We start from the raw sequence: 24,016 nt of genomic DNA, 5'->3' as shown, positions 1-24,016 counted from the left end.
AAACTGCAGTAATTCACTTGAAGGATATGAGACATTAGGCTTTGTTTTTGTTTATTCACTTTTTTATTTATGTTTGTTTGTTTTTGCTAGCTATTGAGTATGATATTTATTTTTTGTTTTATGTATCACCTGATACATACTCACCTGAGTATGAAATAAAACAGATATAATATTTCTTATTATATCTATTATTATTATATCTATATATATATATTGCAATGGCTATTATAACTCCCTCCCATCCTTCCGTCACAGCTCTGGTGTGGGTGGGTTTTAGGGGGGGAGGTTGTAGCCCACTGAATGCCTCGCTGTCGTCTGTTTCATTGCATGTGTGATGGAGGCTCTTGATGATGCTCCAGCAAGAAGAGAAGTGAGCATCAAGTGGATCTGGAGTTGACAACAGCTGAGTCGCCGCAGGCAGAAAGACGCAGGAGCAGAGCAGAGAGATCCGCTTCTGACGAGACTTAAAAACACAACGAACAGGATGATTTCCTGCCGTGATTATGGATTTAATTCGTTGTCGTACTTTTGAGTTACTTGTCTTCACTGTTCTCGTCTCATCACTGTTTGTGGTCGAGGGTAAGTGACTGCTTCTTTAACCCCCAGTTTCACTTTGAGGTTAACGTTTTTTTTATTTCAGTGCTTTTGGAAACTGTTTATATCAAGGATTTTTTATTTTTTTTTTTTGCATTCGTCTTGCTTGAAAACAGAGTTAGTTTAGTGCATTTTTTAATTATTCCTTGCACGATGTATTTTTTTCTGAAGTCTGCGGGTGCCACACAAAATCAAAACATTTTCACATAAGAAGTGATTCAAACATTTTGAAATGTGACTCCATCTTCTGTGTGTTGTTGAATCTGAGTTCATTTGCATTTTAACTAGTCCATGCTTGGAATTTCAATTACAAGACTGTGGGATGACATCATTCTAAAGACTGAAAATCTAAAGATGTCTAAAAAAAAAAAAAAAAAAAGTGCATAGCGGCCCATGAAAGGTTGGAGGGGGGCTGGGCTGTGTGTTTGTGGACAAGTGATGGGACAAAAGGAGGACATGACTCTACCCACTAGCAACATGTCCTCTTATCACCGCCGGAACAAATGCACAGACACATACAGCAGCGACATGCATCAGTCCTGGAGGAGATGTCAGGTGTCCCATATGTGCCATTTGAGGACCTCCAGATAGGACCCAAAACAAAGGCCCTCCGATGTAATTTGCATATGAAAAAAGGCCTTACTGCTGTGATGTGAGAGGGGATGTGTGCTTGGATGGAGTCTCAGATGAGCAACAGACCCGATGCTGAATCCTCTGAACTCAGGGGGATGACCAGTGAGCCCAGTAAAGCAGATTTCCTTTAAAACACATGTAAGTTTTAATACATATTAGAATGAAAAAAAAGAAAAAAGAAGGTCTCTAATCTGGTTTAAATTTTAAAGCTGATCCGTGTTGTAATGAGTGCTAATATCAGCATATGGTCAGCTCATCGCCACTTTATCTACGGCCCCGGACCTCAGTCACACTGAGTCCAAGTCTAGACATGTATAAGCTGCTGCTGGAGAACCCTACTGGCTGTCTGTGAAATTGATTGACCTCCACAAATGACAGAAGATGGTGTGCTGACTTGGGCGAGATGGCGCCCCAAGTGTAATTACTCTCTTCTCCATCTTTATAGTCTCTCAGCCCGCTCTTGACGGGGCGATTACTGTCCCTGATTACTGGAATGTCTCCGTTCTCATCACTACATTTGCGGCCTTCAGCATCATAATCATCCTCCTGAACCTTTCTTTCTACCCAGCACATGTAAAATACTTTCAAGCACCGCCGTCCAATATCCATATATTACTCTCGAGGGTTTTAGAGGTGTCGTGCAGCCTGATTGTCACCTAATAGAAGAAAGCCTAGAGCTGATCTGAAGCCTCCTTCTTTTCGAGGTGTCATGCCTCTGTGTACTCTTACGCACATTCCACGGATTACAAGGATCAGTGCCTCCGCGCCGGTCCCATTTGTTCTGCCTGGAGTATGCCTATTTTGAGATGCCTCGCCCGTAGCTATTTATCTTTGATGTTTTCTCGCATATGTAAGAGCTACGGGGAACAAGTCTCAAGGCAGACGCGGTATATGATTTTAGGAAGTGTGGAGATAAAGAGCCTCATCAGAGGGTTCAGGTTCTTAAGATGTTTGGTTTTGCAGGTCACAGTGAAACAGTTTTACCTTTCAAGGATCCAGGGTGCAAACGTCTGCAGAATTTATACAAGACATGTTCATATAGTGTGGGATTTAACTAAAAAAGTACATGTAATATATGTTAATATATTTTTTTATTGGTGCACACATAACTTCATAATTTGAACATTTTCATTATTGTTACGGTTTATTTGTTTCCAGTAGATCTGCAGCCATCAATGCTGTTTTCGGCAAATCATACTTAAAATTATTAACCATTATATTTCTTATTTGTTTATTTGCACACTGAAGACAGAAAATGTTAAAATAGTATAAAAGTGGTTAATTGATGTGCAGGAGAGATGGAAGCCAAGTAAGGCTCATGAAATACCTCCAATATATAAAACAAAATGTATCTACGAATGTAAAGTACATTAAACTACAAATAAGATAAAGAAAAGGAAAGAAAAGGAGAGAAAAGGGGGGAACAAAAAATACAAATGTCCAAATCAGGAAGAAAAAAAAAATAAAATACAAAATTGAAGTACAAAATGTCATTATATATAAAACACTATTAAATGCGACATGTAGATGTTAATAGATGGTTTAAAAAGCTACAAATCTTGGCTGGAGAGTGACATTTTCAAATGTTTCTTAAACAACGACAGAGAAGATGTTGTTTTTATAGATGCAGATAAATTGTTCTCTGTATTTTAAAATGTCTTGATAAAGAGAAATCTGATAATATGGTCAATAAAAGTCTTTAGAATGTCTTATATGATGTGAGTGAATAACAATTACAACAAGTCTGATTAGGTTCACATTTTATCTTTAAAGAGCATCTTGTGGTTTGACTCTTTGTACACACACAGTAGCTGTTATGTTTTCTGATCATGGAACCTGTGGGTGTGATTGAATTTTAATCTCAATAGTTTTCTCTTTCTAGTAGTAGATGGGTTAAAGAAAAGAAAGTTAACTCTGCATTTTATGTGAAAATACAAAATACTGTGCGTCAATGGAACATGTACGATGAGACAAAATCACTGAAATGCCAATGGTTGTAGAAGCTTGGTTCACAAAAACACAAATGTTAGATCATAAACTATTTAAAATTGAATTTAACTTAAAAGTGTGAATGTATTAATACTAAATCATTCTTCAACCAGAGAACAATGTTTAAGACACACCTGATTGAATCATATTCAGTCTGAGAACCGCTGTGCTTCGTCGCTGTTACTGTAGAGGATCGAGTGCTGATCCTCTAATTGTTATTTATATCATGTGTTGACTGAAACGAGACCCTAGACCTGGAGCTCTGAGTGTGTTGTCTGACGTCCTGCTAATCAAAACACCCCGCGACGTGTAAAGGAATAAATATCCCTCGAATCTCCGGCCGGATGCAGTCGCCATGGAAATAGATTGGATGCTTAAGCCAAACAGTGGAAGTAGTTACCGTGGCAGCCAGCCACGACGTCTTGAGAGGCCCTTCAATTTAAAACCCTTGTAGCGACAACTGCTTGCCAATGTTTTTATCAAAGCTAAAGAGAGTCGTGCCGGACTATCAAGAGCTGTTCCATCAGTGAGCACTGGCGCAAATAATTGTTGTGTGGCGTAGAATGAAGTGCATCCTGAGGGCCGCTAAGATTCAAAATGAGATGTGTTTTTTTAGGTGCGCCCCCTGACGAGCTGCCTCCAGCTGTGGACCGCTGCTCCCCGAACCCCTGCCAGAACCAGGCGCTGTGTCGGGTCCGTGCCGACGGCTTTTCCTGCTTCTGCGTGCCGGGTTTCCAGGGGGCTCGCTGTCAGATCGACGTGAATGAGTGCGTTTCACAGCCATGCATGAACGGAGGCACCTGCGTGGACAGAGTGGGGAGATTCTCCTGTCTGTGCTCTCCTGGATTCACCGGTGAGTGGGGAAGTAGCCTTTAAATCATCTAAGCTAACAAATCACATTGTGGTAAGATGTGTACGGGGACTAGAGACATTTTAAAAGTGTATAAATGTTTCTTGCTTAACTTGAGTGTAGGTATGTTAAAAAAAAAGTTTAGTTCAGGGTATTCGTACACCCCAATTTGATGTCAAGGGGGGCGGACCAGTAACTCAATAGCATAATAACCCCTAAATGATGACAACTCCAAAAAAATTCCCTTTGTTTGACCCTAAATAAGAACATTATGAAACCTTTTACAAAATATATCATGAACAACCTGACATTTCTTAAGTGCAGATTTGGTGCCACTATCTGTTTATTTCTGGGTCTCAGTTTATTTAGTTACATCCACAACATTGACAAAAAACAATGCGCCCCCTAGTAGACAACAATATTTTCTATGTAATTCACACAATTTTCAAATTCGACCCTCTTGCTGGGCCGGGTATCGCCCTGGGGGCCCTGCTTTAGGGTGGATTTATAGAGTGTTTTAAACTGTTGAATGTGTTTAAATATGCAGCGTCTGTGTTCCACAAAGCCTTTTGTATTAAACAAGGTCTTTAGTCAGTCCCAGTGAGAGTACAGCATGAATCATGAAGGAACATCTCACTAACTCTGTCTACTTTAATGAAGTGAGCTTACTGACGAGCCACTCTGCTGAAAGGTGACTTAAACTAAGTTGGTTGTGCATCAATATTTCCTTATGTACTATTGGACTCTGGACTCACTGTGTGCAATAACCTATATTTGTAACCATATTTATACTGATATTGTGCAATAACTCATGTTCACTTTATTTTCATATACTTTTACATATTTCCTCATATATCATTGGCTTCCAGACTCCAGACTTCACTCTGCAATTTCCTATATTCAGTGTTATTATAGAGCAACAACTCAGAACACAGGTTCACTTATGTTTGTACATATTGTTATATATATTTCTTATATATTTTTTTACATTGATGCGTGTATTCTAACTATAATTGTCTTACTCTGACTTATTGTTATTGCCTATATTGCTCTTTGTTCTTAACACTGGTTCACTTTGAGTAGGAGCTGCTGTGATGGAAAGTAATATCCCCCTGGGATCAATAAAGTAATTCTGATTCTGAATATGTGAGATGTTCATATGATTGTTTTTATTTGATTTGACCAGCTAAAAGTATTTTTTCTTGGTGTATTCATTCATTCACATCATCTTTCTCCCGTATCGCATGAACATAGATTTTTTTTTTTTCAAGCACAACGTGGGAAAAATATACTGTATTTCTTTTTAATGTTCGATGGCTGTAGAGTGGAAGAAAAAAGCCTGTCTGTGAGATAAAAAAAAAAAAAAAAAAAAAAAAGGACCAATCCACACATGATCACAGTGTATTCAGATAAAAGCCGCACTCACTCCTCACCCTCTGCCCTCGGTCCGCGCGGCGGCGTCACCTGCCCTCTGACATCTGCGCTGCTTTGATGTTCACAGGGGCCACATGCGAGGTCCAGATTGATGAGTGTCAATCACGGCCGTGCCTCAATGGCGGCGGTTGCCACGACTACGCCGCCGGCTTCTCTTGCACCTGCCTGCCCGGTTTCCAAGGACACCGTTGTGAAACCGACACGGACGAGTGCCAGGGGCAGCCATGCCAAAACGGCGCGCTGTGCATAGACGGGGTGAATGAGTGAGTAGACCCCCAGTCTGTGGCTACACAAAGATCTCACTGTGACCCGCAAACGCGGCCCGTAAAAAACATCCTATTAATGTGATTAATGTGAATGTGTGTCAGATACAGCTGTGACTGCTCTCACACAGCCTTCACTGGTCCACACTGTGAGACGCCGCTGACACAGTGCTACTTTGAGCCCTGCTTTAACGGTGCCACCTGTAAGGAAGACCGGGGTAACTACACCTGTGAGTGCCCCCCTGGTAAGTGAAGCACATTTCCTCTTAAATTAACTTGGAAATTGATGCATTTCTGATTTCAGAAATGCAAAAGAATTTATGATTTAGGTGATTTAAAAGAGAAAATGGAGCTACAATAGAGGAATGTGAAATTAGTTTGGAGAGAAAGCAGAAACTATAAGTAGGACACTCATGCCTATATGTAATATCACTGGGATTATATCTTCTACATGCATAGACCAAAATATACCAATATATAAAAATGACACTAGAGTCATTGTTATTCTTTGTCTTGCCTTGACTTTGTTCCAGGTTTTGTGACTGAACTCTTCTTTTACGGTGCACCCTGATACCCTGGTCCTTCTAGGGGTGTAACATTATTCACTTTTCATGTAATCAACGTCAGATAATATAGCAGTATAAGTCAAGTCTCATCTCCTCTTTAAGATATTGATTAGATACAAGAAAACATGCTTAATTCCGTTTGGAAGGGCAAAGCTTGAATGTTCTGTTTTCTCAGAAACAGAAAGGCAGGAAGCCCCAGAATATTATTCTGATAGTTTCCCCTATGTGTCAGGATACACCCTGCAAAATTTCAGACTTAGCTGACCATTTATGCAGTTTCAGTACCCTAATATATGCAAATACATCATTGGGGGTGGAGGTTATTAACTTGTGAATGCCCTCTGATGGGACAACCTGAAATAATAGTGAAACAAAGGTAGCAGAAACCTGGCTCCCGGCCTATATTGTTAGATTCTAATAGACTCTCTGCTTCCTTATTTCAGGGTTTGAGGGTCGTCACTGTGAGACTGACATCAGTGAGTGTAGCAGCCGCCCTTGCTTGCACGGGGGCCGCTGCATCGAGAGGTCGTGGGGGGCCTCACATGGTGTCGAACCTCTGCTGCCTGAACATTACGACCAGCAACGTGTTGCAGGTTTCATCTGCATCTGTCCTACAGGAACAACAGGTAGTTTGCTCCAGTTAAATTGAAGCGAATACATTCTATAGATTATATATGACTTTGTGATTTGATTCAGGGAATGAGATGTTTCAAGGTGATAAGATGAATTTAAATTAGGGATGCTTTGCTATTAGAACTGAAAAAAGAAAAGAAAAGAAAACAGAGTGAAGTTTGCGGTGCTTACTCCAACATTTCAAGACCAAATTGAAAAATCTGTTTGTCTCAGCTGAAGATGGGGAAGAGGAAGGATCATTCCTATGTGACAGGAGATATTACAACATAAAAAAAGACAGATTAAAACAATTACAGAGCAACAAATGAATGACTATAGTGATTACTTTTGCCTACTTCATTTATGCAGCCACTATACTATGATGTCAGGTCATCAAAACAGGAATATCAATATCAAAATATGATATCCACAACATTATATTATCAAGACATGTTAACAAAATGAAAAAAAAAAAAAAAAAATCAATTACATAATAACAATAAAAAGGTGCATTTTTTAACCTACAGCTCTTTCTGTTCTGGACTCATATGGTCTCATATTGTATAACTTCTCATGTGTATCTAGCAGAATGACAGGATAAACAGTGCATAGATACATTATCACAATTTATGGTAAGTTAAACTATAAACTTGCATTTTACATTTAGTAATGTACATATTTGCAGTCATCTGTAGCTTCTGGAGAAAAAGTAGTTCACTCACATTGCAAAAAAAATAAATAAATAAAACATCTCTCTAATGTGCCCAGTGATTTGTTGTGCTGACTGATTTAGAAACAGGCACAGATGTAATTTATGGATTCAGACACTTCACATTTGTTTAAGTCAAGAAGAAGTAAATAGAACATCTGTGATAAAGGACTAACAAAATGAAGTAATATGTCCACAGGAGCATAACCAAGCTCCCAAATCAGCACCGTGCACTCATGTCATAACAAAATACTAATGTGTGATCTTTGGAGTCTGTTGTGAGTTTAATGAACTAACGTTTTAAATGTAATCCAGCTCCATCAGGTTTGGACATTTTATGACTTTGGTGCCCCCTAGTGGTATCATTAGAAAAGACAGAGTGGCAGAGACTAACTCATAACCTGGACATCAGCTAATAAATTGTAAAAATCTGTGTTAAGGTCTAATATATTTGGTCAGCAGGAAAAATGATTGTAAATATTTATACATAAATTGCTGTCATTCACATATAAAGAGTTAACTAGTTTTGATTTGTTAGTGTTTTGACGTCCAGTAACAACACTTCACACAGAACAATTACCTCAAATAAAATGTTCCTGTTGCAGAAGCTCGAACTTCCGCTTACACAAGACTCGATCAAGGTTCGGCTCTGAGCTGTTGGCTGCTAAGAAATGTGTTCTAAAAACTGACCCTCTGCCAGCCGCAGTGGCACTGACTCAGTGAGGTGGCCAAATAGCATTAGCTTAATCCCCAGGATCTGGCTTTACTGGTCTCCTGACTGGAGCCGCTCAGCCCTCGGTGGTGGTTTAGAGACGAGGAGCAGAACTCCGCCGGGTTGACTTGTACACACACTAAATAATATGGTGCAGTCGGACAAGTTTGGGGCTGTTCTGGGGGAAATTGCGACGGCATGATGTGGACGCCTGCACCATGGATTTGGGGGATTTTGTTGCTTGGAACAGGTAACAACAGAACTTACATAAATGCCACTGATTCATGTTCCTCCTGCCTACCAAATGAAAACTTTATGGTTGATTAAACTCCGACAATATTGACAATACACCTGTTGTTACTTAATTTTTACAGCTTATTGTACTACAGAGATATTTCGAATGCCGGTAGTATCTGTTGTGTAAGAGCTCTGGCAGAGATTTCTGGATACAAACACACAGCTGATGTAATACAAAGAGTTCCAGGTTTCTGGGCGGTAAAGAGAGTAAACACAAACACCGCAGCATAAAGAATAGAATTTAATGCTCGACAGTGTCGGGGTCAGATGGTGCTAACTCGGCTACAGGTGAATGAGGGGTCATTACTTTCAAGGCAGCAAAGAGGAATGGTTCCTCTCTGGATATTTTGGATATAGAGGACGAAAATGGTAAAATATGTGGAAAACTACAGGAATTTAATTGATAAATGAAAATAAACACCTTTTTAGTGAGTGGAATAGTGGCAAACATGCTCGCTGTTAATTAAGAACTTTTCTGTGACTTTTATCATATTCCTCTGTGAACAGGCTCCCTCTGCCAGGAGGTCACAAACCATTGTGAGTCCAGCCCGTGCCAGAATGGAGGCAGATGCGAGAGCCACGTCGGAGGCTACGTGTGCCGCTGCGTGCAAACGAGTCACCGCGGCGGCGTCCCTTACGGCGGCCCGAACTGCGACGTGAGGCTGGTGGGCTGCGAGGGCCATGAATGCCAGAACCAAGCCTCCTGCTCCCCCTTCCTGCAGGACGGGACTCAAGGTTACACCTGCTCCTGCTCTCCAGGCTACACGGGGCACCTCTGCAAGACCCCCACCACTTTTTCCTTTGAACGCAGAGGCTACCTGCTGCACCGGAGTCCCCTGGTGGACGCTGAGGTGACGTGTAACATCACGCTGAGCTTCAAAACCGTGCAGCCCCGGGCGCTGTTGTTCCAGCGGAACACCACGGGGCTGCTGCTCAGCCTGGAGCTGGAAGGAGGGCAGCTGCGGCTCACGCTGAGGAGCGACGCCTTAACAGGGGAAGCCGAAGCTGAAAACCCGCATCTGGCTCTGGAGCTGCCACACCACGTCACAGACGGAGAGTGGTATTCTGTAGAGGCTTTGCTCGGAAACCGGGCGCTCAGCCTTAAACTACTGGACTGCGCACAACAGCCCTGCCACAATGCGGCCCCGGTCCTAAACTCCACGGCCGAGTTCGCGTCGCTGCCTCAGAACACTTTCATCGGAGGCAAACCTCAGCGCTCTACGTTTCCCGCGTTCATCGGCTGCATGCGGGACGTGTTTGTGGACTGGCAGCTCGTCGTCCCGGAGGAGTGGCTGAGTGATTCGGTTGTTAACGTGTCCCCCGGCTGCAGCCACAGGGACCGCTGCCTGGATGTGCCTTGCCAAAACAGAGGACAGTGTGTAAACCTGTGGCAGAGCTACCAGTGCCGGTGTCCGAGGCCTTATGAGGGGCAGGACTGTGAGGGGGGTATGTTTGTGTGTGTGAAATAATAGACGTCAACAGGGGGAGAAATCAGAGGCTGCACAGGGCTAGATTTGCTTCTTCTTCTTTCTTTTTTTTTTATAAATCTACAAGAACAAACAGAAATATGAAAAACAAGTTATGAAACACCAAAAGCATATTTAGGACAAGGTAAATCAATTAATAAAGATTGGAGGAAAGAGGCCATATTAAAGTAAGTGGCTAATTAAATAACATCCTTAGTTGCTGATGTGTAGCAGAAAATAAGGGTCAGACATGAGGCCAATCAAGAGTCGTGGTAAAGGACAGAGGCGGAGATCCTCTTATCTGAAGCGCCGGATTAAGGATATAAAGGATTCTATTTTGGAAAGAGTCACAGCATGCAGCGAAACGTCACACTGTTCATTAGAGCGCCGTCACCAGCACATCAGAAACTCAATCATAAATAACGACGATGACGAGGTTTCTCCGCCGCAGATTTCTGGACAGTTCCCGCCTGAAAACGCGAAATAGTTCAGTCGTTCCGCCCCAGATATCTTTAGCCTTTTGAGTCAATCAAAGAAGATTACGGATGTTCGGCAGGATACGCCTCCACGCATTCACTCACATGTGCACGACGCCAAACGCTTACACAAACACGCCAGAGCTTTTCTAAAGTTTTGTCAGATACTCTATTAACACCCTTTCTGCTCAAGCATTTTTTTTTTCTCAGTATCCTGACTGGCTAATAAAATGACCAACCCACAGTGGAAAGTGCTGACAGCGGACGCAGAACATGTCCCTCATGAGGGCTGGTGGCCGCTCACACTTCTTCTCCCTGTGCTCGTTGTTTAGGGAGCAGAAACTGCTTAAATGCTTTTTCTATTTTCCTATTGGCTTAAAATCGAAATACATTATAGTCAAGGTCAAAGGTCAAATTCAGCTGCCATATGTGAAGCTCATACACTGGGTTGAAGGCCACGTTAAATGCAAATAAAATAAAAAAAGAAGTCAGTAAATATAAAAAAAAAAACTAAGGCACATAACAGATTGATATAAATAATGCTGGTATCATAGAAAGTATTTTGGTTCTGTGGTCAGCACAGATGAAAGTAACCCTCATTTCATACCCTATTGGAAATAAAATCAGTTTTTAAGACTGGTTTGACACTGATCATCTCACTCCTCGTCATCATTTTGTTGCCTAACATTTCTCTCTTTGTGCAGAGCACGTGGCGGCTCGCTTTGGGAGCGATGACTCCAGCAGTTACGCAGCGTTCAGCGTCACCGACGGCCCGGCTCACAACCTCTCCATCTCCCTCTTCCTGCGTACGCGGAGGCACCGCGGACTCCTCCTGGCGCTGGGCAACAGCAGCAACAGCCAGTACCTGCACATGTGGCTGGAGGACGGCAGGGTGGCCGTTCAGCTCAATAACTCTGAGGGCCTGAAGGCGGAGAGCGCCGTAGACGACGGAGAAGTCCACTTTGTGAGCGTGGAGGTGGCGAACGGTCGCATGACGCTGAACGTGGAGGATCAGGAGCAGGCTGAGGTGGAGGTCGGGACGGTCAGTGTCCAAGCAGGCGACACGGTGTACGTGGGAGGTCTTCTGGAGAGCGGATTGACTTTAGATTTTGGTGGATACTTCAAAGGCTGCATCCAGGACCTGAGGATTGGTGACAGGAGGCTGCAGTTCTTTGGGCTGGACTCGTCCGTGAGCTCATATCCTCTGGAGCTCATAGAAAATGTGACAGCTGGCTGCTCTGGAGACAACGTCTGCAGAGTGAGTGAATTCCTGGGGCACACAAACATGTAAATTTCCATCTTTAAAAGAGGCCCGTGTAGTTAAAACGTGTGAATCCTATTTCACATATGACAATTTCAAAATACATAAAACTGATAAATAATCAGCTTCTCCTTGCGCCCTCAGAGTAATCCATGTCTAAACGGGGGCATGTGCTTCTCCAAGTGGGACGACTTCACCTGCACCTGCCCCCCCAGCACATCGGGGCGGCGCTGTGAGGATGTGAAGTGGTGCGAGCTGGCACCTTGCCCCGCGGATGCCGAGTGCAGGATGTTGAACCAGGGATATGAATGTAAGCGACACTACAATCAGAGCTCTTTGGATCGCTAAATCTCCAAACGAAGAATCAGATGAAAGTCAACATGTTACTGTTGTTGGAAGGATCTTTTAGTGTTGTATAGTTACACAAAAGCCCTTGAACCCAGGATTATTTATCTTTTACTTACAGCAAATGCATGTTATGTAATCTTTGACCCTTTTTCTGGAATTAATGGTGACTGTCTTAACTGGCCACTATGTAACTGAATGATACAACCTCCCTAATTACATACTGGCCTCAATCAGATTAATGATTACAAATTACTCCATTAAAAGGTAACTTAGTTACTTTACAGATTACTTGATTTCAAAAGTAACTAAGTTAGTTACAATGCCCCCCCCACCACCAAAGATAAATAAATAAATAAAATACATGTTTTTGTCAAAAATGCAGCAATTCCTCTACAACATGCCACCTGACGAACTTCTTCTGCGTTTTTGCACCAAAGTTTTTTGTTTTTTTCTTCTCTCTTGGGGAGGCGAACTTGTGACGCTTCGTTTTCAGAGATGCGCCCCAATCCCTAACCCCTAACCCTTAACCCTAACTCTAACCACTACTCCAGTTTATGTCCAGGTCAAAGACTCTCATCACTCTCCTCCCTCCGTTGTTGTTTACCTGATTATCTCTGCGTGGTATTACACGTGGGTTGTCCTCATGCTGAAAATGTGACTTGTTGCAATTGTGACGTCACTCTCTGAGAAGAGAAGAAGAAAGCAAAAAAATATGGCAAAAAGGGTTTGGAAATAGTAACCGTTACTGGAAAAAAGTGGTCAGATTAGAGTAATGTGTTACTGAGAAACACATTATGACATCATTAAGCCACTTTATCCTTTTTTTATGGGCTTATGATTATCCTGGAGTCTCCCGTCCGTCTTTTCAGCCATGCCAATTATTATCCCACTGTTACCCTCATAATCCTTATTTAAGAAGTCAGTACTTGGTGCTGTTGGTGTTTTTTCTCACGGCTTTAACAAATGTTTTGATCTCTTAGGTTTCTCCAATGCAACTTTCCTGAATGAAAGCACCGTGTTGTCCTACCGCGGGAACGGCCACATATCCCGCAACCTGACCAACATCTCCCTAAACCTGCGCACGCGGAAGCGTAACGCGGCAATCCTACACGCAGAGAAGGGCTCGGCCTTCATCACCGTCTCCATCCAGGAAGGCTTCCTCTTCGTGGAGCTTCAGAGCGACGATGTGGTGGAGGAGGAGCAGGGAGGAGGAGGAGGAGGAGGAGGACCGTTTACAGTCAGCCTCAGCAGCAGGAGGAGCGTCAGCGATGGTGAGTGGCACAGTGTCCACTTGTTCATGGCAGCGCCGTGGACGCACACCTCTCTGTGGACCTTGGTCCTGGATGAAGACATAGAGGAAGCAGTCACCTCCAAAAGACAAGGAGGCAGCTTGGACTTCCTCAAACAGGATGTGGACATCTTCTTGGGGGGCTTGTCCCCCGACATTGGCTGGTCCCTGGCTGGTTGCCTGGGCACTGTGGAGCTGGGCGCCATTGCTCTGCCTTACTTCCGCTCCGCAGATGTGAACCTCCCGCGCCTTCAGGAGGAGCAGTTCGTCCAGACGTCACCCCACCCAGCGCTCCCCGGCTGCAGCGGGGCGTCCGTGTGCGATCCCAACCCCTGTCTGAACGGCGGGGAGTGCCAGGACCTCTTCAACACTTACAACTGCAGCTGCGCAGAGGGCTGGGCCGGGAGACGCTGCGACTTCCTCCTCAACACCTGCGCTTCCGGCCCCTGCGTTCACGGCAACTGCAGCGTCCACGGGCTCACCTACGAGTGCAGCTGTGAGTTTGGCTACGCGGGCGTGAACTGCGAGGAGGAGGTGGATATGTGCGATAACCACCTGTGTGCACACGGGGGCACCTGTCTGCACGGGCCGGACAGGTACGCCTGCCTCTGCCCTGAGAACTACACCGGACCCATGTGCAAGTAAGTTTCGGGTGTTTGCCGCTTGATACACGGACGAGACAGGATAGTAGGATAAAATAAAGGGGGGCCAGGGGATCCGCAAAGGTACTGCAGGGGGGTCGCAAAATCTTTGGTTGATTAGACATTTTTATATATATTTTTTTATTTTCACCCACAATTTTAAATTTATTTACATACACATTAACACCAACATATTTTAGCAAAGAGACAAATGGAGGCAGCATCTCACTCATTCAGCGATACAGGAGCCGTCGCACCGCTTCACACGGAGCGCCACACTAGCCGAGACCTGTCAATCTAACCCTTCCGTACACAGTAGGCCCCGCCCCTATTGCTGCTGAGCCAATCATGAAGGCTGCATATTACATATTACACGCTGACTCTGTCAGACTCCCCGCCATTGGCCGAGAGCCTATTCAGCCCCCAGGTGAAATCCCAGACACATGCTGCAATATTAGTGAAGAGAAGCTAACAGAGCAGTGCAGAGAAGCTAATGCTGAATGCAAAATGATAATAATAAGGTATACTTATAAATGGCACTAGGCCGGGTTTAATATTGAAGGTAGGGGGTCCCTACTTGATCTCTCCATCAGTTTGGGGGTCCTTGCTGTGAAAAACGCTGGTGTAGAATAGTAATTTTCCAGTGAGTGTAAATGGCAAAGAGGAAATAATTCCAGTGTTTCACCTGCCATTATATTATGGGGGCGGCCCCACTGAAGGTGGATTTGATAGTCGATTTTATTTAATTACCTTCCTATAAACCAACTAAATAGCCCTATGTTACTTATCTTATTTACACGACGGAATGTCTTTTCTGTCTCTACACGATCACACGTTTACAATTCTCCTCTGGTCTCTGAGAGTAACACCCAGAAAATATGTCGCACAACCCCCTGAAACTGTAGAATGAATGTACAGTTTATGAAAACACACGAACACTAAGGCTCCTTTAGGTGTTTGTGTCCATCTGCGTCCAAAAATAAAGAAAACCCCTCCCCCTAAAAGCCGTGAACCTGGTGTGAAACACCGGAATCGAATTAGAAACGTTTCTAAAAACAAGCCTTTCTTTCTTTGAGCCGCGCTGAAAGCTTAGTTAGCGAACGGGAAACGTACAAACAAATGCTCCAAAATGTCGCAGTCAAGGGACCGAGCAGACAACACAAAACAAGAATCCTTCGCCGTAAATGTCTCCCCGTCTCTGCCTCTGTTCAGCATTTCAACCACGCCCGCGGTGAAGCGCCTCAGAAGCCACATTTCTATTCTAGTGTCATCCAGAAAAGGCCTCAGTCTGCCGCGGTGTCTCTCTACACAGGGCTCTCTGGTTCGGCGCCAGTTTCCTTCCCCTGTCATCTACCGTTTGCCTCGGAGAACCAGCAGGGGGAACGCCTCCCGGCATTTATCCTGTAAACACACAGCCTCTCGCGTTTTTGCCTCCTTTGCACAAGCGAAAACCTTTGCAAGTGTCTCCACCAAGCAGTCAAGCGACCCCCCCTCCTCCCTTTTTTTTTTTTTTTTACCGAGAACATCTGCGCTGTAAAGTTTTCATCAAAATGACTCTTCTTTTTGTTTGTGCCTCTTTCTTCCTCCGTTCACCACCATCTCTCTTTTCTGTTCCTCTGCAGTGAGCGCGTTGAAGAAATTCCGTGGTACATTGTTCTCAGAAATGTGTGAGTCTTTTTTTATTTCTCTCTTTCGTTCTCGTGCGTTCCCAGGTGTTTGTTTCCTGTTAGATATTTGTCTCTCAAATGTCATGTACGGCGCCTCCTGTTTCCTTGTTCTGCTCGTGTGCGACAAAATGCCAAGCAAAGCAAATATTAACTCACAGCCTCTGACGCTGTTTGGTTTCAAATGAGCCAAGCGCCGTTTCACATGAGTGATGGCTGCAGTTCAAAACCATCCCTGTTATCTGCATCAGAGCCGCACCTGCCAGCAGTTTGAGGGATGGATTTCAAGTTGCCAGCAGACAGGTTACAGAGGCCAAAAGGAAATAGTTGACTTTTTCCGTTTCTGTACATGTGATTTGACACCCTGCTGGAGAATAGTTGCCAGAGGTCCTTGATCTTATTATCCTGGTCGCCTCCTAAGCCTCTTTGCGTCCCCCGTGGGGGGAACAGCAGGAGCCCGAACCACGCAGCTGAGGCTTGGCAGATTCTGCTCCTGCTTCCGGCAGAGGCGAAGCTGCCAATAATAATAATAAAAAAAATAATAATAAAAAAAGAATAGACTGCTAAACGTTTTCAACTAAAACACAACCCGCTCACGCTTTCTCTACCAGACGGCCCAAGCTGCCTGTTTCCGTGTGCGGCGATGACACCAGAAACTACACCTGCTTCAATGGAGGCAACTGCACTGACCGGGACCTGTCCTGTGACTGTCCAGCAGGCTTCATTGGACACAGGTAAGAGGAAGGAATCAAAGTGTTATCAAAGAAAAGCTGAAGATAAGTAAAATACATCTGGACTAGTGTCAGATGTTAAAACAGAATGAATCGTCATAATTCAATTTAATTTACAGGTTTGTACAGGTTTGGTTCAGCTCTTCTCGTGTCGTCTTATTGGCGTCAGCTTCTCATGCAGATATACAGCCGTTATACACCGATCTGCCACAACATTAAGACCGGGCACATTCATAATAATGAATTGTCACAATAGTTAGACATGTGATTGCCACACTTTCAACACACAGGCAAACCAGTACTTAAGACAAAGCAAACAAACACAAAAAAAACTTTGGTACGTGACACACACACAAACACACTCTCTCTCTTTTATTTGGAAAGAGAACGGCCGCAAAAAAAATAAGAAAAAAGAAAATTCAGAGCTAGATTTCCACTAAAATTTAAACAACGATAAATGCATCAAAGTCAGTTAAGTTCAGTCATTAAGTCTCTGAAGATTCAAATATAAGGACTGGGTAACATACACCGATCAGCCACAACATTATGACCACGGACAATGTTCTGCTGGGGAATTTTTGGACCTGGCATTCTTTTGTGTGGATGTTACTTAGCCATGTAGCACCCACCTAGACCAGACCAGACACCTCCTACCCAGTGGCAATGACGCTCCCTGATGGCAGAACGACGCAGCCTGACACACACACGCACAGAAACAGTTTAGAAACAACTCAAAAAACATGAAGAACAGCACAAGGTGCTGACCTGGCCTCCAAATTCACTAGATCCCAAACTCATCAAGTATCTGTGGGTTGACCCACAGAGGCCCCTCCCCTCTACCCAAATGCCCCCCACCTAAAAACATCCTGTTGCCAGACACCACAGGACACCCTCAGGAGGTCCATGTCCATTCTCTGATGAGTCACAGCCGTTTTGGAGACACAATATTAGGAAGGTGGTCATAATGTTATGGCCCAAATAGGATTTAATATAGATACTATCTAGGGGACCAGAGGTCTGAGTGTCCGTCTCGTCCGTCCCTTGTCCACCAGCCTGTGTTTCTGTGTCCTGTAGGTGCGAGCAGGAGGTGGACGAGTGCAAGTCCAACCCCTGCCTGAACGGAGGCTACTGCCGCAACCTCATCAACAAGTTTGTCTGCGTGTGCGACATGAGCTTCGCGGGAGACACGTGCCAGACGGACGTAAGCGACATTTACTTTTACGTGGCGGTGCTGCTGTGGCAGAACCTCTTCCAGCTGCTCTCCTACCTCATCCTCCGGCTGGACGATGAGCCGGAGGTGGACTGGGGAGGGAACGACTGATTCTGAAGTTTAACGGTGTGGGCGGCCGATCGTGAAAGATGAGAATGACCGGTAGCTTCCCACACAAAAGCAAAAGGGAGCGCGTGGCACACATTAGATATTCCTCTAGTTTGACGTCGGGTCACAGCTCCACAGGAGAGTTTTGTGCCTTAAACTGATACTATGGTAATCAGCAGCACCTTATTCAACGTAGGCATTTAATAAGTAATGTTCAGTTCTGTTATATAAGTAGATTCAGAGGCAATAAGGTCTCATAAAACCAACACAGACCAGATCCGGCGTGTGGTGCTCACCTCCGATCAGTCTGTTTATTCCTGTGATTTAAATGAAAATATATTCTCAGCACCTAAAGTAGCCCTGTAAAACTTTGACTGGGAGAATGTTTGCTGCAAAAGTCATTTCATGTATTATTACATTTGTTGGCAATTAATCTTCCTGCCAGTCAAATAATCGATTGATCAAACAGCGGTTCCGGCACTGAACTGTGCAGGAGGGTTGTGTTGCTGTAAAGGGAAGGATGGTGTACATTCGGTAGCGTTCCTTCTCTGTGAAACATGAGTTATTTATAATGTTTCCCGCTGAAGGTATCCTGTCAGTCTTGTCTGAACTGGATTTTGGGAGCTCCGCACGGAAGGATTTTGTTAACTATGAAACGCAGTGTTGTAGTTACAAAGGCACCTGGAGGGGCTGGAAGACGACAAGATGTCTCCCTTTGTTGTTGATGTGCGTTCAGAGCGCCGTGGTGACTGTCTGACTGACTGCTGCGTGCTGTTTTGTACCAAAGAAGAAGTTTTTTTTTCTCCGTCTCTAAACCTAAGATATTTTAAGCCTGAATCCTCTGCAGCTCTGCTCGGATGGCGTCGGCGTTAACCGCGCCGACGTGGTCAACGCTACACCTGTGACTGTCTGTCTTTTATCAAGTCTCGTCACGTCCAACGATCCATGTCTGCCCGTCTTCGTGTCCTCCATCTTAATCGCCCCGTCTGTCTCGTCTCTAACTGTCTCTGTTGTTGTCGTCAAATAAAAAACGATCTTTCTTATCAGCCTTTATTTGTTGTCTGTCCTCTTTTTTCCCCCTTTTCCATAATTACTCATTTTGTCTCATTCCCACGTTTCCCTCCGTTTCCACCAACTCAAGCTCCAGATCCTTCCATTCATCTTCTAACTGTGAGTGCGTGTTTGTGCAGGAGGCAGTGGGCGGGTCAGGTGGCTGCACCGGAAACCAAACATAGAGACTTAATCTCTTCTAACGAGATGTAGAGCGAATACGTCCCAGAATAGACCAAGTTTGCAGGCACACGGCAAAGCTCAGCGTTCTTGCACCTCGATCCGTATACCCGTGCGCGATTTGAGGCTTTGTCTTGATTCAACGTGGCCCTGCCCCGTGCACGTAGCATAGGCTAGCTCTCATGTTTGCAAAACGTACATATAAAAGTAGGTTTAAAAACTTCTGTGCTTCCTGAGAGGTGTTTCCTGAACTTTTAACACAAACTTTGAGCTACTGTGGAAGATGTTTGGCTGTTTCCACCGGCCGAAGCTGCAGAGAAACCTTTGAGTGAACATTTAAAGACGGAGCGTTGAGATTCAAGAGCCACACTGAAAAAACGGAATTTCAAGAAAGCAAAACAATCTTGTATTTTGTACAGATACAAAGAACTTTGTGCTTATTTTAATATATTTTGTCAAACAAAAAAAGCTCATTGGCAGATTTCTTAATTCAAGATGATTTGACTGAATATAAGAATATTTTGCTCCTTTCTAGTAATCCTGTTTTTGCAAATTAGAAACTAACTGGAGCTGGGGAGTACTGGATAGAGATGCAGGTCTCAGGTTCAGGTCTCCCAGTGTCCAAACATGGCTGAGGTGCCTGTGTGCGATGCCTTGATTAAGGACTTAATCCCATCTTGGTCCCTGAATGCTGCACAAATATGGGCTCATTCATTCATTCATTTCTCCTGTAAACCGCTTGTCCTCTGGAGGGTGGCGGCGAGGCTGGAGTCTGTCCCACCCTGACCAGGTCTCCAGTCCAACACAGAGAGACACCATCGATTTAGAAACACTAATTAACCTAATTTACCACTAATTAGCCTAACGGCGGCGGGAGGAAGCCGGAGTAGATCCCACGCGGACGCAGGGAGAACATCGCAAACTCCGCACAGAAAGGCCCCCGTTTCAAACTCGCAACCTCCTCGCTGCGAGGCTCCAGCTCTAACCACCACACCACTATTTTCACACACTTTCGGTGACCGTTCAATCACACTCGTCCCTCCTGCTGCACCTGCCTCCTCTGTTCCGTCTTTTTTCTCTTCTTTCCGTGCATGCATGTGCGCCTCATTTGCAAGCACGGGTACATGTAACGGCGAGGGAAGGGAAGAAGAAGCGGGGGAGGGAGGGGGCAGCGGGAGGAAATGGGAGGCAGTTTTTCAGTGTCGGCACTGATGTGGCCATCCTTTGAGAGCGCGAGAAGCAGAAAAGAAGAAATGTGCTTTGCCAGCAAGAAAAAAAAAAAAAGGAGCATCTGGTGCTGAAGTGCAGTTTCAGCAGAGAGCTGGTGGCATTCACAGAAGTTCGGTCTGCTTCACAGAAACATGAGGGCAGCTTATCTGGCACACACACACACACACACACACACATATATATTTATACAGTATATACACACAGACACAGAGCAGGCTGATAGTGCTGACAGCAGGGAAGCATCGCTGCCGTCTCTGGGCGCGTAGCTGCTTCTGCCGAGGCTTCAGGGTGGCCTCGGCGTGCACCTTAGAGACTGGTTAGTTAGACATCTCTGTGTCTGTGTGTGTGGCAGCCGGTGACTGATGGCGGGTCCTGGCTGCAGGCGGCTCCTGCTCGCTTGTGTCACACTCGCTCTGACAGCCAACTGTGCTGCAGTGACAGGTAAGCACTTTCCAGGAGTCAACAAAGAACCTGTAGCGAGGGAAAGGAAAGTCTAATGTCTACAGCGTCAAGCCTAAGTTATTTTTTGCCTCCGGATATATGGACGGTTGTGTTTTTATTAGAATTATGTTTCCATGTTGATTGCTCGGTGTAAAGTTTGCTGACTTCTGAGATTATTTTCCCGTGGCCTTGCGCGAGCTGACAAGTTCGGTAAGAAGCTTTATGAGAATGCTGTCAGCGAGGATTTTTAAGTGCCGTGGAGGGAGACTCACGGCTTGTTGTGCTGTTGTAACCTTGTAGCAGCCGCTCAGAGGCTCACAACTATCACGCCAGCCACGACCGCCGCTGATGTAAGTGCACCTGCCGCTCTGGTGTTTTTTTTTTTTTTCCTGCCGCTGGTTGATGAGCGCTCTCCTGCTTTAATCTGCCTTAAATTCGCTCCCGTTTGATTTGGTGAGTAGCTGGTGGAGATGAAAAAAGGCCACGAGGGTGGAAGTTAATCCTGGACACGAATCAGACTCCTAAATCAGGCTTCTAAAGAGTTGCGTGTGAGATGTTTTTTTTTGGGGGTGTGGTTGTCGTGCACACCGATCAGCCGCAACATTAAGACCACTTGGAGGGGAAGTCAATTGTGACAATTCAGTGTTCTGATGGAAGTAATTCATTACTTAGACATGTAGCACCCACATAGACCAGAGCAGACACCCCCATCCCATAGTTATAACCCCCCTACTAACAACATCTTAATGCCAGGACACCCTCAGAAGGCCGTTCTCTGATAACTCACAACTCTTTTGGAGACCTTCACAATATCAGGAAGGTGGTTTTAATGTTGTGGCAGGTCGGTGTACGTGCAGACGGAATCATCAGGCGACGTCTTGCCTGCATGTGTGTGTGTGTGTGTGTGTGTGTTCGTGTGCGTGCGTGTGTGTGTGTGTGATCCCTCACAGACGGAGCGTGCTCCACGCAGCTCGCGGGTGGCCGCCGTGCTGGCACCGTGTCTGGTCTTCTTGGCGGTAGCGGCGACGCTGGGCCTGGCGCTCGCCGCAGCCAAACTGCGAGAGAGGCGGCAGACGGAGGGAGGTTTCGGTCCGCGGCAACTCGAGGCTCCCGGTGGTCGCACCCCACCTGCTGAGCCGGGAAGCACATCCATCAGCACTTTGGCAGCGCGCGTGGAGCGCCTGGTGTAGTGTAAAGGAGGCAGGAGAGTGTGAGGAGAAGAAAGGGGAAAAAAAAAAAAGTGTGCGACACAGTTAGGAATAAAAAACCACGGGTCCACGAGTATGAGCATCTTTAACCCTCATACCTGACTTTAAAAGTGCCCTCTTCAAAAACGTTCTAAGTTACGTGAATCTTCTGAACCACTTTCTGTCTTTTGACCCTTTATATGCCAGTGGTTTTGATGGCATCACAAATTTAAAATAAATAAATAAATATATTTTTCAGTAATATAAATGCAAAGTGTATTTCTTTTGGTGGATTTTTATTTTTTATTTATTTTTCAAAAAAAATTTTGTAGTGCCCGATTTACAAAAATTGTTGCGTTGTTACCATTAAGGGACAAAAGTGTCCTCTTCACAAACGCCCTAAAATAGCATATGTCAATATTTTTTTCTACTTTTCTTTACATAAATCTTTTAATCCACTTTAGTTCTAATCACGAACACCAAAAGTTTGATTATTTTCTCACTTTTAAGCCTTTATATGCCAGTGGTTTTGATCGCATCACAAATGGATTATTATTATTTTTTTTTTCTTATTAGAGTCTTGGACATGTCAATTATTAGTAACAACACTGATTTTAATGGATTATTATTATTGTTATTATTTTTTAATTTGGGTTACACAGCGTAAAAATTGAGCATTATGGGATTTCAGTTTGAAATATTCATATTTGCTTAAAAAAAAAAAATAAAAAAAAAATTGCCAGATAGCAGACAGCACAGAATGGAAAAATTGAAAAGGTCACTTTTGTCCTTATCAGGGCATGAGGGTTAAACCAAAACATGAGTGTCAAACTTCCAGTTGTGCTCCTGAGTCTCTTTATCTGTTTCTCGCCTCCCTCCAGCTGACCTCCTCTGAGGGCTTGACCTCTGACCTCTTACTCTCCATCAGTCTGGCCTCTGTCGTCCTGCTGCTGGTCCTCGTCCTGACCTCCGTCGGACTCGTGGTGGCGCTGAACCGCCGCGCCACGCACGGCACCTACAGCCCCAGCCGGCAGGAGAAGGAGGGGTCGCGGGTGGAGATGTGGAGCATCACGCAGCCTCCACCTATGGAGAGACTGATATGAGATGCAGGTGCTCGCGACCGAGCGCAATTAGAGAAACGACACCATGAAATACACCTGATGGAAAACAGATTGAAGTTCCAGAAGCTCCAGTCTTCAGTCACAGCTGTCGGTCTTCACACGCGGGGAGGCTGCAGGAGATCTCGCGACACCAGTTCTTGTTTTAACCGCGTAGCCGAGGGCTTTTCAATCCATCTCCCTGTGATGTTTCACACCTGGTTTCACGGTGAAGATCCATCTAAATGAAAAGATTTGAGTTCAGGAGTCAGATCCATATATTTACTGTGAGACGGATGGAGCCGTCAGCATCGTGAGGAACAACTGGAGGGTGTCAAATGCCTAAAATTAGGATTTAAATAATAACTCTGGTAATATTGGTAATATAAAACATGGAGCTTCATGGCACCAAACTATTGATTTGATTGGGATTTGTTTCCAATAAGAAGAACATAAAATATACAAAGAATTTCCTCCATGTGCATTCAATGCAGTGATTGATTTATCCCCATCATCAGCCTGATTTAAGTTCCAGCAGAGAAGAGTAGAAACATCAGACTGTGTAGATTCTGTTGTCTCATTGTGTGTATGTTTGTATAATTTGATGATTATATTCTATTTTTAACTGTGAATCTTTCTTTTTTTTTTTTAATATATATATTTGATTGTTGGCAGCTGTACATAGAGAATCCGTTGACTAATTAAAAGGAATGTATGTGTTTTTAATTTATTATTATGAACAGTGAACTGTAAGAAAGGCGTCATTGTGATAATTATGTTGATGCTTGCTTAATTAATAAAATGATACCTGAGGTCAGAAGATCAAAACCAGCCAGTACTTACTGTATTTAATCTTCTGTCATCTGGGAACAACAAACACAATGATCAAATTAATAAAAGTGAAAGAACTAGATATCGATTCCCCAAGGGGGAGGACATTGGAGGACAGTGAACTCACTGTCATGTTCCAGAAACCAGT

At 44.4% G+C, this 24,016-nt stretch overlaps 1 protein-coding gene across 4 annotated transcripts; it reads left to right on the top strand.

Moving 5' to 3' along the window:
* The first annotated feature begins 342 nt into the window (after positions 1-342).
* Positions 343-23,865, top strand: crb1 (crumbs cell polarity complex component 1). Of its 4 annotated transcripts, none has more exons than XM_047588181.1 (13): positions 343-579; positions 3,833-4,069; positions 5,568-5,763; positions 5,869-6,008; positions 6,773-6,955; positions 9,167-10,105; positions 11,306-11,859; positions 12,007-12,172; positions 13,191-14,139; positions 15,762-15,806; positions 16,415-16,537; positions 17,609-17,735; positions 22,869-23,865. In XM_047588181.1, the coding sequence occupies exons 1-13, from the start codon at positions 504-506 to the stop codon at positions 23,088-23,090; spliced, it is 3,957 nt and encodes a 1,318-aa protein (XP_047444137.1). In that variant the 5' UTR covers positions 343-503; the 3' UTR covers positions 23,091-23,865. The 4 variants fall into 4 exon arrangements, with proteins under 4 accessions (XP_047444137.1, XP_047444136.1, XP_047444135.1 ...); XM_047588180.1 differs by having other exon boundaries at positions 22,822-23,865; XM_047588179.1 differs by having other exon boundaries at positions 21,704-22,974.
* Positions 23,866-24,016: the final 151 nt, after the last annotated feature.

This window comes from Mugil cephalus, chromosome 6 (assembly GCF_022458985.1).
Source record: "Mugil cephalus isolate CIBA_MC_2020 chromosome 6, CIBA_Mcephalus_1.1, whole genome shotgun sequence".
Classification (NCBI taxonomy): domain Eukaryota; kingdom Metazoa; phylum Chordata; class Actinopteri; order Mugiliformes; family Mugilidae; genus Mugil; species Mugil cephalus.
The sequence above is the reverse complement of the archived record's forward strand: the minus strand, read 5'-3'. Positions and strand labels throughout refer to the sequence as shown.

What these genes read in the sequence shown, in the direction of transcription:
- crb1 (XM_047588179.1), top strand. Translation starts at nt 504, where the DNA reads ATGGATTTAATTCGTTGTCGTACTTTTGAGTTACTTGTCTTCACTGTT. An exon ending in GTGCTCTCCTGGATTCACCG is followed by an intron (nt 4,070 to 5,567) that starts GTGAGTGGGGAA and finishes TGATGTTCACAG; the next exon opens with GGGCCACATGCGAGGTCCAG. An exon ending in GCAGGCTTCATTGGACACAG is followed by an intron (nt 16,538 to 17,608) that starts GTAAGAGGAAGG and finishes TGTGTCCTGTAG; the next exon opens with GTGCGAGCAGGAGGTGGACG.